Source organism: Idiotropiscis lumnitzeri, chromosome 14 (assembly GCF_059441095.1).
Source record: "Idiotropiscis lumnitzeri isolate Australia: NSW breed Sydney's pygmy pipehorse chromosome 14, RoL_Ilum_1.0, whole genome shotgun sequence".
Classification (NCBI taxonomy): domain Eukaryota; kingdom Metazoa; phylum Chordata; class Actinopteri; order Syngnathiformes; family Syngnathidae; genus Idiotropiscis; species Idiotropiscis lumnitzeri.
In genome coordinates this window covers 20396663-20413817 of record NC_142404.1, presented here as the reverse complement: position 1 = coordinate 20413817, position 17155 = coordinate 20396663, and the positions used below count along the sequence as shown (strand labels likewise).

At 47.5% G+C, this 17155-nt stretch overlaps 2 protein-coding genes across 2 annotated transcripts in view; both read left to right on the top strand.

The window, feature by feature from the left end:
• Nucleotides 1-17155, top strand: part of LOC148323979 (titin-like) — a 98113-nt gene that overhangs the window by 22377 nt on the left and 58581 nt on the right. Inside the window, 8 exon segments of the mRNA XM_088314506.1 lie at nt 34-178; nt 855-1023; nt 1455-1686; nt 1965-2249; nt 2337-2462; nt 2540-2768; nt 3110-3474; nt 4053-4103. Coding sequence (XP_088170632.1) covers nt 34-178; nt 855-1023; nt 1455-1686; nt 1965-2249; nt 2337-2462; nt 2540-2768; nt 3110-3474; nt 4053-4103 — 1602 coding nt within the window.
• On the top strand, nt 4808-15785 carry LOC148323981 (uncharacterized). Its single transcript, XM_088315636.1, has 2 exons — nt 4808-4935; nt 5053-15785. The coding sequence occupies exons 1-2, from the start codon at nt 4808-4810 to the stop codon at nt 14699-14701; spliced, it is 9777 nt and encodes a 3258-aa protein (XP_088171762.1). The 3' UTR covers nt 14702-15785.

The window sequence follows — 17155 nt, the reverse complement described above, 5'->3', positions numbered from 1 at the left end:
GGACTGAATGTCTTGTGCTCTTTCTGCGGCCAGCTCGCGTCATCGAGTTCACCAAGAAAATCAAAGACATCAAAATCACGGAGAAGAAAAAGGCCATGTTCGAATGCGAGCTGTCGGAGCCCAACGTCCAAGTGGTGTGGATGAAGGACGGCCTGGAGCTCGACATGTCCGAGGAGAGGTGAGCCGGCAACCAAAGAGCCTTTGAGTCATCCCGGGGGCGAACTTGAGCGCTAGCGCGAAACGCACTGGTGTCCAACTCGCGGGTCTCGGGCTCCATCTGCTCGTTTGAGGGGCCCTCCAAAGCAGAACCTGTTTTCCTCACTAAGATCTGTCTCCTGAGTGCACTTTTCCACACTGATAAATCGAGTGCTCAAGAACTTTTGACATTTTAAAATTGAACGCGGCGGCAAGATGGCCCGACTGGTTCGCATGATGGCCTCACGATGCGGAGGTTGTGGGTTCGATTCAAGACCACGCCTCATTTCTGATTGGTCATGGTTTTCTGGATTGAAGGTCCTCATGTTGCACCAAACTTGGACATCTTTGTAGCTCCTTCAATCCTGCGTCTGTCTGTATGTGCATAAACAGACCCATGTGGGATTCACGTGTTTGGTGCTTGAAGGAGTTTAATCCGTCTTTGCCGCTGGCAAATAGACCCAATTGACATGTGTGGCACTCCGAAGGAATTTTGTTAGTCCTTGAACCAGGCATTGTCTCTCTGTCGTTAGTGCTGATCATCAGGCTTTTTTCTTTTCAACTCAACTTGTTAATCTTTATCAAACTCGACACCACCGCTGTCTGAGCACGGCAAACTTGCAGAATTGCGAGCTGAAGTTCCTGCCGTGCCGTTGCAGGTTCGTGGTGACGGCGGAGAAGTACGTCCACCGCCTCATGATCCAGACGGTGCGCATGTCGGATGCCGGCGAGTTTTCGGTGGTGGCTGGCTCCAGCGTGTCCAAGGCCCGACTCACCGTGGAAGGACGCGACATTCGCATCTCGGCGCCCGCACAGCGACACATCACGGTGACTGACAGATGCACAGATGGCGGACGGACGCACGACGTCCTAGCATGTTGCTGCTTGTGCTTTTCAGGACGCGATTTGGAACAGCCCTGAAAAATTCCCGATTCGATTTTCAAATTTCCAAACTAAGAGTTTGAGCATTGTCGATTGATACCAAACCAGGAGGCCTTTTTTCTTTTTTTTTGGCACACCAACCTCCTTCTTCCACCTGCTCCACCAATTCAAACATCCCAACAGAAGCTAGTTATCCTAATTGCTCAATTACCACACGATTCCGTACTCTGCATTTTCCAAGTTTCTCATTTTGTCCCGCCACCGTCCATTTCAATTTCTGTCCTGTGTAGTTGAAGTGGGCCGTCAATTAACGGGGGCAATCTGGGCGATGGGAGGAACGCTGACCCCGTCTGTCTACTCCTCACTGTGCACACTAGGTTCTGGAGAAGCACCGTGCTACTTTTGAGTTTGAGGTGAACGAGGACGAGGTGGAAGGACGCTGGCTGAGGAACGGCGTGGAGATCCACCTGTCGGCGGAGGAGCGCTTCAGCTACGCCGTCATTAGGCGGCTCCACCGCCTCACCATCTCGGAAACGTTCAGAAGCGACGCCGGCGAGTACGCCTTCGTCGCGGGGAGGAACACCAGCGCTGTCACCTTGAGAGTCAACAGTGAGTCGAGCCATCATAAAAGTCTGCACTCACTGGGCTGACGATGCCTGCAAAGTCTCATTTCTTCCAAGTTTTAGAAAAGACACCGGTTTGCTAAAATGTCAGGGCTGTTGTAATTTTCTAGATGTTCTTATACAATTAGACTGGCAAGTATGTTTGTTGCAAGTATGGTGAAAGTGCAGTTCCCACCCGACCAAATCAAAGGACGAGCAAGACCGGCTTCCTGTTGCAGTCGCAGGCGTGTCCTTGTCACTCAAAGTACTTTGTGTCTCGTGCAGTCCCGGAAGCGCCTCAAATCCTGCGCCACATGGAGGCCCAGTCGGTGGAGGCGGGCAAGCCCGCTCGCTTCTCCGTTGCTGTGAGTGGTATCCCTCAGCCTCAGGTCTTCTGGTACAAGGACTCTCAGGCGCTGTCTCCGGGCTTCAAGTGCAAGTTCCTGCATGATGCCCAAGAGCACACGCTGCTGCTCATTGAGGTGTTCCCGGAGGATGCCGCTATCTACAGCTGCGAGGCCAAAAGCGACTACGGCGTAGCCACCAGCACCGCCACGCTCACCGTGGAAGGTAGAGAGAGGGCGATGTTGAACGGCAAACACCGTAGTGCCTTCCAGACACAGGATGGTGTTTTTCAGTATTGTGTTTGTTTGACAGTGTCCGAAGTGGCTTCTCCAGACTTGGCCGCTCTTGTTGCCCCGCCTGTTGTCATCTCACCCGTGGCCAGCACCTCCACCTTCGAGGGACAACCAGCTCGTTTCCAGTGCAGAATTCGGGGCGACGGTACAAAGTTCTTTTGAGCTGACTGTGAACCCTGAACGAGCTGAAGACTGAAGTTGTTCATGTTGTCCTTTGTCCAGATGTGACGATCACCTGGTTCCACAAGGACAAGGCAATCAAGCAGTCGGAGTTCTTCAGGATGTCTGAGTTTGATGACAGCTGCCAGCTGGAGATCGCCAAAGTTTACCCAGAAGACGAGGGCGAGTACGCCTGCGTGGCCACCAACAGCGGCGGGACCGCATCCTGCTCCGCCACCCTCACTCTGGATGGTAAAACTTGATTTGAATCACAATCAAAATCATCTTTATTGAAACAACTTTATTGAGACAAGCTCAACTTACTCGACTGAGAGACGAGGCTTATATTCAGAGCAGAATTTATTTGCACTCAAGATGCACTTAACGGGTTGAAGAGCGAAGTTTTTCAACAGGTGCTGTTTGCACTTGTTCCGATTGGCAAGAATATTGCAACGAGATTCTTCTCAAATTGAAGTGTTGCTTCAATCATTTGGACTGATTGTCAGGGTTCAGGTTCAAGTTAGCCGAATCCCGTGATAGGCCCGTCAAGTACAAATCCACCAAAGTCAGCCCACTTTGGTCCTAAGACCTCCCAACGTGCTTCCTTTCAGGGCAAAAACCGTCAGCAGAGCCTCCTACCCAGCAGCGCGTCTCCACCACACTCAGCAGTCGACAGAAAGCCACCCCTAGCCAGAAACCAGTTTTTATGCAGTCCATCACGAGCTGCTCAGTACCGCACGGGGAGGTGGCTCGCTTTCACGCATGCGTATCCGGCACCCCCAAGCCGGACATAAGCTGGTTCCATAACCGGCAGCCGGTGCTGCCCACCAAGAACGTGGTGTTCCATTACGACAAAGCGACTGGCACGGCCACCCTCATCGTTGTCGATGCCTTCCTGGAGCACGCTGGCCAGTACACCTGCAGGGCCACCAATCCTGCAGGAGAGGCCACATGCTCGGCCACGCTCGTCATCACCGAAGCGTACCGGGAAGAAGAAGGTAACCTGCATTGAGATCGCCTCACCCTCCTACAGATGCATCTTTCCGCAAGTCAGGTCACAACTAAGCAACCACGGAAATCCTGCTCTCACTTATGTTGGACTTAAGCAGCTTGGTCCTGTTCCTCTGCATTTCATCTTTACACTGTTTCGGGAAACTTCATTGTCACCCATCTTCCCTCAACTCAAGTCACTTAATTAACGTGAAAGCAAAATCACAGAAAATCCTTGTGGTGTCACTCACATTGGCGGCCCTGTCCACTTGGGACCTGGTCTTACTCACGCCTGTTGGTTTTCATTCCTTCTTAACTTTTTGGCCGAACTTGTTTATATACCCACCTCCAGTTCCAACTTCCTCAATCCAAGTCCCGAACTAATCATCAAAGACATCCTCGTCTTCATTTCTTCTCCATTCCTTTTTTGTTCCACACAGAGGAAAAACTCACCTCTTCACCTCCACCTTTTCTCCCGCCGGACCACTTTGCATTCACCTTGCTCGTGTTCACCGCTCACCTTCCCACCCCTCTGAGAATTTGTTTTTTTTTTGCCCAATCTAACTTCACTCTCTTTTGTCCACAGTGACTCAAGAACGAGAAGAAATTGAGACCACCTTTGAGGAGGAGGTGAAAGGTAAGGTGGTCCTCATCATCTGATTGCTGGATTGGTTGCTCTCAAGGCGTTCTGTGGGTAGTCAGTCGGTTTTGAGGCCGCATCCACAGACACCAAGCAGAGTACAAAATGTCCCATTTGATTCTGTCCAAGTTTGCATGTCATCATGACGAGAAAAAACGTTGGTGCTTCCCTCTGGACAACTGTTGCCAATTTGCATTCGGCGGTTCCTTTCATTTTTGGCATGAAAGTTTTTGCGAAAAGAAGATTTTTTTTTTTTTTTTTTTGGTAGATCTTAGCTCTGACATGCACCATCGAGGTTGATTTTAACTGAAATGGATATTTCTTATCCTGGCTTGCAGATAACGAGGATGTGACTCCTGTGGTTTGCAGTCATCTTAACCCCAGTAAACTATATTAGTTCGAATAAACGCCTTCTCACCAAATTTAGCGCTTCGGTCGCGACACTAACGCTTTGCTTTTCGACGTTTCATGTGAGCAAGTCATTCCTCGTTGTCAAGGATAGAAAGGGTGTTAGTTCTCGTGTCTGCAAGTCAGGTAAGAAGTACTCCACCAGAAATGGATTTTTAGCAGCCCCACTTCGAACTTTGCCTTTTTTTCCTCAAGAAAGAATTTGTCTTCAAGAAATTTCCACAGAAGAAGGATCAAATCTCCCTGCAGGTTTCTAATAAAAAGAATCAAGTCTTGCGTTTATTCGAACAAATATGGTGAGTGCAATTATTTCTTCTGGCATTGTGATTGCATGCATTTCATTTTATCCATTAATGAATCATTCATTCAAATACATTTGTGGGTTTTTATGCCACCGGCTTAGTCCTTGCGTTCTCTCCACAGAGCTGGGCACGCTGGGAACAGCGCGGACGCTCAGAGGGGCCTTCTCCGACACCGAGGATTTCCTCGTCCACGGTATGGTGTCCGCCAAGCGCTGTTCCAGCAGGACCTCCTCCATCGGCTCCTGGACTGAAAACATGAAACCTTCATTCACCAAGAAAATCATATTCCAGTCCGTCTTGGAGGGCGAACCGGTTGTGTTCAAGTGTAAACTTTTGGCTTGCCCTTCACCGACTATTCTATGGTTTCATAACAATAGGTCTGTACCCAAAATGTGCAGGCGTAAAATCTGCACGGAGAGCACAATGCATGTACACACAAGCAGCTTGCTCATCGATAGCGTCAGGGAAAAGGATTCTGGCAGCTACAAGGTCATGGCAATAAACTCCGAAGGTTCTGCCGAGTCCACAGCCTCTCTTTTGGTCTCGCTGAGGGAAGAGCAGTCGGCCAACTACCTAGGCTTTGTCCGCCACTCTGCGGAGGTCCATAAAAGTGTAGCCAATATGGCTGAGCAGAGGAAGGGTAGGAAGATTAGAGTGGACCTCAGATATGTAGGATCTCCATTTGACAAGATGTCCAAGGTCCACCAGCGGCGGAATCGGTCCAAGACTGCTTTGGTACGTACCGTCATTTTTCACTCCAGTTCTTATTTGCATGAGAAAGAGTATGGCAAAGAGTCTAAGTGTCTGGAGACGGCCTCGGAGCGTGCCCCGTCCCCCCAGCCCATGTTTATTCGGTCCGATCGCTTTAACGACAGATTGAGTGACATCTACTGTGATCGGCATACTGGAACTCGCTTCAGTGATAGGTTTAGCGACCGCTACAGCGAAAGGTTTAGTGACACGGAGAGTCTTCACAAAGAGGTTAGAAGTAAACTCAACACTCTGCAAAAAGCTGTCCGCCAAAGAAAGAGGCTTTCTTTCTCCACCATGTCTTCCTCTGAATTTGACTGTGAGTCGGTAGCCAGTGATTCAAGCTATGCAGATTACATGGAGAGACTCAGGATGAAGCCTGCTTCCCTTCCTAACGTTCAGTATTTTAAGAGATCGTTTGACTTGGGCGAAGTTCCAATTGATTGTCAAGTACCGGGGGTGAGTAAGGAGACCATTCGCTCTAATGTGAGACAATCATTCGAGCCTCAGTCTAGAAGCAGAGCCATTCAGATCATGAGAGGTGAGCTGGTTGATGTGGCGGTCCCACAAAGTCAGACTCAGTCAGAAGAGTATGCTGATAAAGTTGAACAAAAAAAATCGGGAGATTTTGGTGAGCTTATGGAAGAGATGAGTGAGCTTCACATTAGGGCCAGAGACTTTAAAGTGGAGTGTCTGACAGAGGAGGTGGACCTAAATTTCCCTGAAACTACATACCGCCCTGAATCCCCATACAAGCCTGAACCCACATCCCACAACGATCCCCCACACCGCCCTGAATCTACATCCTATGAGGAAACCTCACACCACCCTAAGTCCCCATACTTCCGTGAAATCCCATTCCATTGTGAATCGACATATAGTATCGAACCCCCACACCTCCCTGAAACCACACACGGCAAGGAACACCTTTGTCGCCCTGAAACGACATACCTCCTGGAAAACCCAGACCACCATGAACCCCGATACCTCTCAAAAATCCCACAATTTCCAAAACCATCAGCATATGAGGACGTTTGCGCATACACTGCCATCAGGGCATCTGCTAAAGATGATTTTTCACTGCCAGAATCTGAAAACCTCCATTTGGAGGAGTCTGTTATGTACCACGTCTCAGGTGAAGAATGGGAACCCATTGTAACAACAACAGAGAAAGAACCAGCCCCGAAAGTCCCGAGTCAGAGTCTGGATAGTTATCGCATGCAACATGAGGAAAAAGGTCTAGCCCTTCAGATCAGGAAATGTATTCGCATATCAGAAGACAAACCATTTGGATTTGAAACTGGCAAACAAAAGCCCGGAGAGACACCTTACAGAGAGCCCAAAGAGCACATTTACACCCAGCAAGAAGTAAGAGAAATAACTGTTTTGGAGCCCAAAGCCATGTTCCATCACAAATCTCCTAGAATGAAGGCCAGGGAATCTGATCCTGAGGTCGCAACAGTTTCAATGCGCAAATTACCACAATTGGAAGACAGCGCAATGGAAATAGGAAACGAGGAATTGTTCACAGAGCCCCAGACTTCTCCTCAAGTCACCGTACCAACTGAGACACACATTAAAAGTAAAGGGAGAGGAGAGGCAGCAAAATTAGTTGAGCCGGTGCCGGACAGATATGCTGGAGAGTCACAATACAAAAAGAGACTGAAAGCTGAGCACATTGAAGTTGAGGAAAAACCCCGGGTCCTACGTGTCGGACAGTGGCAGCAAGTTCCGCAAATCACACATAAGGAAGCTTCTCAATCTGAGACTGGCCTGGCAAAGGCGGAAGAAATATGTTACTCAACACCAGAAGTGCATATCTACACCCAGAGAGATGTAAGAGTGGTAACTCCTGGAGAAACTGAAGCCATTTCAGATATTCACAAATCTACCAGAATGAAAGCCAATGGAACTGATCCTAAAACTGCATTACTTTCCACTCACAAAGTATTGGAAATCAACGTCAGACCAGAGAAAATGGAAGACGACACACTCTTCATGGACCCACAAGTGTTGCCGCGAGTCAAAGCACAAACGGGGCAGCACCTGAATGCAGAATACAGAGAAAAAGGACCAAAAGGAGTTGAGCCAGCTGAAAACAAATGGTGCGGAGAGTCTTTGAGGGAACAGTACGTGAGGAGCCTAGAAGCCGAGCGTATTTATTGTGAGGAAAAACTCCCGGCCCTACGAATCAGGAAGTGGCAACAAGGTATCCCACTGGAGGAAACATCTCACCTCGGAGCTGCCCTGTCTTTGGGAAAAGAAACACAGTCAGAAGATGAAACATTTCAATCTGAAACTGGTACAAAGTCCAGAGAGACTCCATATATGGAGCCCGAAGAACACATTTCCACCCAACAGGAAGTTGGACAAGTAACGACTGAAGAGACCAAAGCCATTTCCTGCTTCAACAATACTTCCAGGGTAATGGCCCAGGAAACTTATTCTGAAACTGCAACAGTTTCAACACAAAAATTACCTGAAGTCATAGCTGAGGAAACAAAAGACGGCAAGCTGTTTATGCGGCAACAGACGTCACCTCGAGTCAATGTCCACACAGAGGCACGCCTAAAAATTAAAGCAAGAGAAGAGGCAGCAAAATCAAGAGAGCCAGCTGAGAACAAATGGTGCGGAGAATTTTTGAGGGAAGAGTACGTGAGGAGCCTAGAAGCTGAGCGTATGGAATGTGAGGAAAAACTACTGGCCCTACGAATCAGGAAGTGGCAGCAAGGTACGCAGATGACACAGGAGGAATGTTCTGAACCTGAAACTGGCCTGCTCATGTCAGAAAAAACACCGCACTTGGAGCAAGAAAAGCATGCTTCCCCCCGGCACAAAGAGAGTGGGGTTATTCCTGAAGACTCCAAAGACATGTTCCCATGTTTCCGCAAATCTCCCAGAATGAATGACACGGAAACCAATCATGAAGCTGCTAAAGTTGCAACGTATAAATTCCTTGAATTAGACAGTAGAGCAGAGAAAATAAATGGTGGCCTGCTTGTGCAACCACAGATATCAAACATAGTCAAAGTACAACTTGAGACAAGTACTAAGACTGAAGGTCGCGGGGATGCACCAAAAAGAATTGAGCCTGCCTGGATCAAACAGCCTGGTACGTCCTTGAGGGAACAGCACGAGAGCAATCTGGAAGCTGAATGCATTGAGTGTAAGGAAAGACAGGCAATACAAATAAAGAAGGTGCAGCACGGTACACAGATGTCACAGGAAGAAACATCTCAAACTGAACCCGACCTGCTTATGCCCGAAAAAACACCATACATGGATCTTGAAGAGCACATTTATCAGCAGCAAAACATGAGAGTGGTCACTCCTGAAGAGCTTAAAGAGCCTTTTCATAAACCTCCCAGAATGAATGCCCAGGAAAGCCATCAGGAAGCTGCCACAGTTTCAACATGTACATTACCTAAAGTCACAGTAGAACAGATGGAAGACACGGGACTGTTGAAGCCACGGATATCACCCCCATTCAAAGTACAAACTGAGGCACAGGCTAAAACTGAAGGAAGAGGTGAAGCTGCAAAAAAGGTTGAACCAGCTGATGATAACAAATGGTCTGGAGAGTGCTTGAAGAAAGGATACGAGAAAAGCCTGGAAGGTGAACTTGAAGGTGAGTTTCAGGGAAAACACCTGGCCCCACAAATCATGACGTGGCAGCAAGGCATGACACGAGAGGAACCATCTCCACCTGCAAGTGTACTCCCCAAGTCTGAAGAAGTACCCTACATAGAATCTGTGGGACCAGTTTACACTGAGAATAATAGAGACCTGTATAGCGCAAACCTAAATCAACCCGTGATGGAGATAACACAAAAGCCCATTGAAGCAGAAACTCAAATGGAGCAGCATCGAGCGCCTCCTTCTGTGTTGAGAGCCAGAGGGAAAAGGCAGGCAAGAGAGCTGGAAACATTATCTGGACTGTGTGGACAAATTAAATTGACATCCAAGACCAATGAAGGAGATGAAAAGTTTTTGTTTGAGAAAACAAGTGAGGAGCAAGAACTTCAGCTGTCAATGGAAAATATCTCGGAGCTGAAGAAGTGTGAGCAGTTTGGAAGTGAAGAAGAAGCGCTGGCTCAGCGTATCATAAAATGGCAGCAAGATATTCTGATGGAACACGTAGATGTCATTAAGCCTGACTCTGAATGGACATATGCATATCCCCCTTGTCAGGCAGAGAGGAACACCAAGGAAGAATGCAGAGTGACAGAGGACCGCAGCAAGAAAATCTCCTTTGGAAGAACATCCAAAGAAAAGTTCTTAATGAGTCATTTGGACCTCAATCAGCAGGGTGAGGGTGGGCTGTGGTTGCCTGTTAGCGTGCTGCCGACTGAGGCCAGTGAGGTCAGACTGCACAGAGACAGTAAGTACTTAGTGAGTGAAGAAGTGGCTCAGGATCAGCATCTCCTTAAATGGCCAATAGATGTAGATGAACCAGAGGAAGTAGCTGACCAGGACTCTGACTGGGCTTTAGTTTTACCATCTAAATCCTTCCCCTATGATCTTCCTCTTCCACATATGGAGGCTGCTAGGAGACCTTCACCTATTTGTACAGAAAAATCTCAAGATGAGCATTTGATTGCGGATGGAGCTGAAGCACAAATGTCCCATTCAGTTCTTCACCATGCTGATTATGAGCCATCACCAACTTCAGATCCTGCTTTACCTCAGCAGTCATGCAGGTCAAAGCAGGTGGAATCCATGACTCAAGCAAAAGAAGATGCTGGTGATGCTTCCCTGTTTCAGAGATATTTACCCGCACAATCTACCGTTGTCTCGCCAGTTAGCCATGGACTTAGCTCACTATTGCAGGGTCCTCACGTAGATTCATTAGTCAGAGAACTTTCCCCATTACAAGGTACTGAGAGAAATGAGTCAGAACAAAGGCTGCCTAAGGAGGAGCGTAGTTCATCAGCATCCAGCAGCCAGCATATCCAGGAGGCACTGAAGGAGGAGAGGAGCATGGGAACGTCTGTGGAAAACAGCAAGAAGAAACCACACACAGATCTGGTGGCTGTGGCAAAAGAAGTCTGCAAGGAGTACTCAACAGTCAAAGATGAAAACAATCAGGACATGTCTGAACTTGGAACTGTAGCAAAGATGCAGAACATTTCTGTGGGTGCTAACCCAACTCCAGCATCCATGATGCTTAAAGGTCCAAATGCTGACACTTGTCATCCGATGTTTGTGAAAGAAATTTCTTCACTTCAAGTCGGAGTTGGCGAGATGTCAGACCTAAGCTGCCAGTTTGGAGGCAACCCTCTGCCTCAAGTCACATGGCTCAAGGATGGGCACACATTGGCCCACAACCCTGACTACAACATCACGGTCAAGTCCAACAAGTCAACGCTGACCATCTTCTATCCGACCACGGACCATGAAGGGACGTACGACTGTGTCATAAGTAATAAGCATGGAAAGTCCATCTGCAGCGCCAATTTAGAGATCTCAGGAAAAAAGATTGTCTCACTGGAGGAGGCAGTTTCCAAGGAGTTTGAGGAACCTCGTGACAGCCAACGAGAACCTTGCATTGAAACATTACAAAGCCCTCAACCAGTGAGCCAGCAATACAGCAGTACTTCAAATGTGTATCCTTCATGTCCTGTGGAAATCCGAGTCGACGCTCCCACTCCAGACTCTGCAACGATGGAATGCGGTGAAGATCAACATCAGGACTTCCCAGACTTGGCTTCAGACAAGCGAATGGGTCAGACTGGCAAACACAAATTTACTTTCTCCTTTGGTGAACTTGCTGAAAGTCCTCGTGTGGTGAAAGAGTTGGAGAGTTTCAACTGCCCAGAGGGTCAGATGGCTATGTTGGAATGTGTTGTCACAGCTGAACCTTCCGTGGAGGTCACGTGGTTTTGCAATGATATTCCTCTCGAAACAACGGTGGGAAAATACAGGGCAGAAGTTGATGGTCAGGTACATAAGCTCTATGTTAGCACTTTTACTCAGAGTGATGTCGGTGTGTACAAATGTGTGGCAAAAAATCAGGTGGGAGAGGTTTCGTCCACCTGTGAAGTGTTCTGTCAAGACGTGAAGCTTGTTGACTCTGTAGACGACAAAGTTGCCATGGAGACAAAGAAGAAACACCCTCCGCCTCAGGTGCCGTCAAAATCCAGATCAGGCGGACACAGAGAGCCACCACTTATATCTGGATGTGGGCTGCCACAGTCAGCTGCTGTGATAAAAGTGTCTCAAATTAAACAAGTCTTTGAGTCAGACTCAGCTCCTACTTCATTTGAAAAGCAGCAAGAGGAACCACTTTTCCCTGTGGTGCCCATGCCTGCAGAGACCAGTCATCTTGATGAATTACAGGGGCACCTGGTCACACCTGAACATGGCAGTGTCCTGACTGACCCTTTAATGGTAACCAACTTGCCATGCCTAGTCCCAACTGATCCTTCATCAAGGAGCTCTGAGCCTGCTACCTCAGTGGAGACAGTCTCTGCGGTCGCCACAAACATCGAGGACGTAACCAGCAAACAATTTGGAGAGGGAGTGCAGGATTCTTCAGAGCTCAACCGGCCATCAGTCCCAAAATCAGCTGGCATTCTCGAACCTCTGATGGCAGGTCAAGTAGGGGTGCTGGGTGAGGAGAAAAAGTTGCACATGTTCGACGAAACCGTTAGCTTCATTCCTTCTCAGTCTGATAAAGTTCCCGCTGCAAGCCATTCAACCAAGTCCATAGATCGAAATAGCCAAGCAGGGAAACCTCCAAGTTTGTCTGAAACGCTTAAGTCTGAACCCTTGAAGTCTGAAGGTGTTCCAAAGTTGCAGGTTTATGTTGTTGAGGAAAAGTCAACTGATTTTGTGAGAGAACTGAAACAAGAAGTTCAGGAAGGAAAGAGTGGCCTGTGTGAGGTGGAGAGCATTTCTCTCCCTGAGCCATCAATGGATAGCGGTGTGTTTTTCAGTGGGCCAGCTTCCCAGGTCAGTGTAATGCCGGAAGTGCACTTAACTGCTGATGTTGTAGTCGGTATAGAAAAATGTAATGATAAGTTTGATGTGGAAAATCCGGAATCGTTAATTGTTCAACCAAATGCCGAGGGTCCTGAATATGTCACTCCCAAAAGCCATTTTGCCAGAATCTCTGAAAGTGCACAATTAAGAGGATCTGCACTTGGCGTAATGGAGGAAGAGGAGGTGACTTTTGGTGCAGTGTATGAATATTACAACCCTCCGACAGACTGGGGACGGCCACTCTCCCCTGAGTCTGAGATGTCGATAGAAATTGGCAGCACAGTTAGTGAGGAGGTAGGAGAGGTCCCTGAGAGTTTCTACCCAGCAAGTTCATCAACAGAGGCCTCGCAGCCAACTTTCCATACACCTAAGTCTCAGAGTTCCTTCCATACCCTTAATTCTCCCAATTCCTTTTATACGCCTAGTCCCAATACAGCAGGTGGTTTTAATACCCCTCCAGAGTTTCTATCCTCCCCCACTCAAAAGAGCCCCTTGTCAGACTCTAGTGACAGGTTTTTCTCACCCATGCAGTTCCTCGCCTCTCCAGTAGATAAGGACATGGAAAGTGTAGTCGCTGAGGTAAATGGAGATGAGCGGTGTTTCCTTTCCAGGAGCAGCGGCTCCCTTGGTCGTGCATCCCATAAGAAGGTGCATGGAATCCCACCTGCCTTCCTTAAACCTCTCACTAAGCAAAGAGTCTTTGAAAATGACTCTCTGATCTTTCTTGCTGAGGTCTTTGGCCTCCCATCACCTAAAGTGAAATGGTTCTGCAACAAAACCAGGCTGTTGGCTGACAATCGAATAATTATGGAGCGTGAAGGAGACAGCATCTTTCTCACGATTCACTGTGTCACCAAAGCTGACCAGGGAGAATACATCTGCCACGCCATCAACGATGTTGGCGAGGCCTGCAGCGTTGCGTTCGTAGTTGTGGTGTCGCAGGAAGCGAGGCTCATGCGTTCCCCACCCGCAGTTACCCATCAGCACGTGATAGAGTTTGATGTAGAAAAGGATGACGCTTCTCGCTCACCTTCTCCCCAGGAGATCCTGTTGGAAGTAGAACTGGATGAGAATGAGGTCAAGGAATTTGAGAAACAGGTGAAGATCATCACCATTCCTGAGTACACAGCTGACAGCAAGAGCATGATTGTATCCCTGGATGTTATTCCAAGTATTTCCGAAGAGGGCACTGTGGACTTTGTAACCCAGGAGCACGAAAATCTGAAAATAGCTTTTGAGGTGACAGAGATGCCGCCAAGGTTCATCAATCCCATCTGTGACATGGAAACCTCTGAGGGTTCTGCTGTCATGTTTGAGTGTTCGCTCATGGGAATCCCGTCTCCCATCGTGTCCTGGTTCAAAGGGAACAAAAAAATTCCTCACAACAACAGACGGTACCTGCCCTCATCTGATGGTGAAAATCATTTCCTGACGATCAGTAAAGTCGCAGTACAGGATGGCGGCGTGTACTCTTGCAGCGCTGTCAATGTCGTCGGCGAAACACTGTGCAGAGCCTCGCTGGTGGTGCTCAACACCGAGGAATTCTCTGGACAGACCAGAGGCACGGAGCTGACAGCTGTGTCTCTTGGCAGCGGCAAAGTCCAGCCACAGAAGTTTGACTTGCTAGTTGGAAATTCGGCAATGGACAGCGAACAGGTGTCAGAGATTGAACTTGAGTTTGAGTTTCAGCAGGGGACCGATGAGTCTCAGCGGGCTGTCCGGCTGGTGGCCAAGACGGATGGGGAGATGAGTGAAGATCGGTACATGAGCATCAACTTTGATGTGTTCGCCGAGTCCGCCAAAGAGGACAAGGTGGAGTTCAAGGGAAAGTCCTCCGACTTGTGTAGCTTTCAGTTCCAGGTGACCGAGATGGCACCGAGGTGCGTCATTCCCTTGACGGATGTGACTGCTGCCGTCGGTTCACCGGTCGTCCTGCAGTGTCTGGTTAGTGGGAAGCCAGAGCCCACAGCAGAGTGGTACAAAGATGGTGAGCGCATAACCGACAGCAGGTACATTATTCAGGAAAAAAACGCAGGCCACTTGAACCTTGTCATTACCAACGCCAACCGGGACGACGCTGGCGAGTACAGATGCTTGATCCAGAATGCAGCCGGATGGATTGAAACTTCAGCGCTGCTGAAGGTCTTTTAGAGAAAAGTCTGTGTGTCTGTGTAGATTCTTGGACTCTTGATTGTTGAAGATGTTTGACCTTGGAACTCAAAGGGTTCTTACTCTGGTTAGAAAAGGCCTTCATAGTTTGACATAGACGGCTTCTTTCACCTGGCTTTCAAACCAGTGCTGCTTTCGCTCCATAGTTTTCTGTTTCCTTTGAGGACAACAAAGTCCAAATTATTCCACCACTGACTGTCTTGTACCAGTGCATCTCGTTTATTTTGTTTACACTCCCAAAAAGAAAAGGTTTATAACTACATTTCTGAATTATTTTATATCGAACCACCCCAGCCAGCCCAGATCCTGCACCGGGGCAATCTGGTTGATCCCACCAGTAGCATACTGTTTGGTTGTCCAAAAGTCCAAGCCATGCAAGTCTCAGTACACACGGGCCGCGACCTAAACTTGGAAGTTAGTTCTGCTGTTGCGATCGTTTTAAAAAAAAAAAAAAAACACTCTTGGAACTTGATCCTGCCAACATGGCAAGGATCGCATCTGCCCCACTATTTAAGAAGGACTGGCTTATACCACTGGTCTTTCCCACAAAGATTGTCCTTCTCAATCCATTTGAAAAGTGCCCACTAATGAATCATTTGGAGAAAAACGGTAGCTTGACAAAATTTAGTCCGTTGACCAGTCAGCAATGAACCTCAAAGGGGCACGCCCACTGGACCCATGAACAGGTGAGACGCTCAATTTTTTTCAGTGAAAAGTTGAAACGTTCTCAACACCCATCAAACCAAGCTACTTTGGATTACTAGAATAACGGTTAGCGCAAGTTTTACTCAAGTCAGAAGCTCATCAAGTTGCCTACTTAAGAAACGTGGCTTTTTTCTTAAGCTTTGAGCTCCTAATGTAAATTAGTTTTGTGCACTCCCCCGAATGCATCCTTGTCGTCGTCGTTTTGAGGATATAGGAAAAAAATGCTGCTTGAGTGTTTATTTGCCATAAGCCCAAAAAAGTCATCTGTTTGAAAACTCGACAAACAAGACTCGAACTGATTTGTGAGTGATTTCTTGATGCTCAGTTGTGTGTTGTGTTGTAGTTGCAAAACAGTTCAAGAAAAACCTCCTGGCAGACCATTGTTGACTCGTAGACGTACAGTACATTAGATGCTTGTGTTCTTTGAGTCAAGTTTGTGGTTTTTACCCCAAGTCAATGCTTCTCAACAAGTGCTTGAATGTGAAACATTTGAAAGCAACCAAGTGCTTATGGACTTGTTGTAAATATGCCTTCTTCTGATTTTGCGAGAGCAACAGAAATCTTTTATTTGTACAAATTTGTCTTTGAGTTTATACAATAAACTTAAAATGTTGGAACACCTGCCCAACTATTTGTTTCCTTGCCAAATGCTGTCCGTGTGAATAACTGAAGCATGAAGTGATGAGTGACAACCTAATGATTATGTGGGTCACATTTAGTCCAGTATACAATTCACATTAGTAATGGCCCTCGCACATCTCTAGAGATGATCCTGCGTGAGGGATCCTGTGCCAAGTCATGAAGGCTGTAATTTTCATGTTCAATCAAGCTCGAACCAATCAGGAAGCTTGATGAAGCTCATACAACCACTACGACTACCACCACCACCGCAACCACTTCCCTCTCCGCCACTATTACCAAAAATTATAACTACAGGGTGTCCGTAGTTCTTCAAAAACTTGGACTTAACATTAAAAAGAACATGACAAAAAAAAATCAGCCATTAAGGGTTAATTCAAAATTTGACATAAATAACTTAAGTGCAAAGGTCGTGGGTTCGATTCCGGCTCCGGTGTTCCTGTGTGGACTTTGCATGTTCTCCCCGTGCCTGCGTGGCTTTCCTCCAGGTACTCCCGTTTCCTCCCACATTCCAAAAACATCTTGATTGGACACTCTAAATTGCCCGCGGATGGTTGTTCCTTTATGTGTGCCCTGCAATTGGCTGGTGACCAGTTCAGGGTGTGACCCTGCCTAATACCCGAAGATGGCTGGGATGGGCTCCAGCACCCCCTGCGACCCTTGTGAGGAGAAGCGGTACAGATAATAGATGGATGGATGGATAAAGCTTTGTAAAGAATTTGACAATATTTTGTCTAAAATCAGGATTAAAAAAAATGTGACTCATTTTATGTTGTCACAAACATCCATTATGTGTTCCGCTTCTCCTCACAAGGGTCGCGGGCGTGCTGGAGCCCATCCCGGCTGTCCTTGGGCAGTAGGCGGGGTCACACCCTGAACTGGTTGCCAGCCAATCGCAGTATCACAAATATCTCAACAATGTTTTCTGCTATTCAAGAGATTCCAGATCTTTGTCATCTGCACAGTAAAACCATAACGGTAGATCTGTGCAATGATATTTTTGTTTCACTAGTCTGCCGCCTCTTATTCCAAGAATAGAATAAATATAAAAGAACTAAGATGAAAAATGAAAGATAAATACTGAAAGAAACG

Coding starts and splice junctions, on each gene's coding strand:
- LOC148323981 (XM_088315636.1), top strand. CDS start 4,808: ATGGTGAGTGCAATTATTTCTTCTGGCATTGTGATTGCATGCATTTCA. Junction 4,936..5,052: donor AGTCCTTGCGTTCTCTCCAC/AGAGCTGGGCAC, acceptor GACCTCCTCCAT/CGGCTCCTGGACTGAAAACA.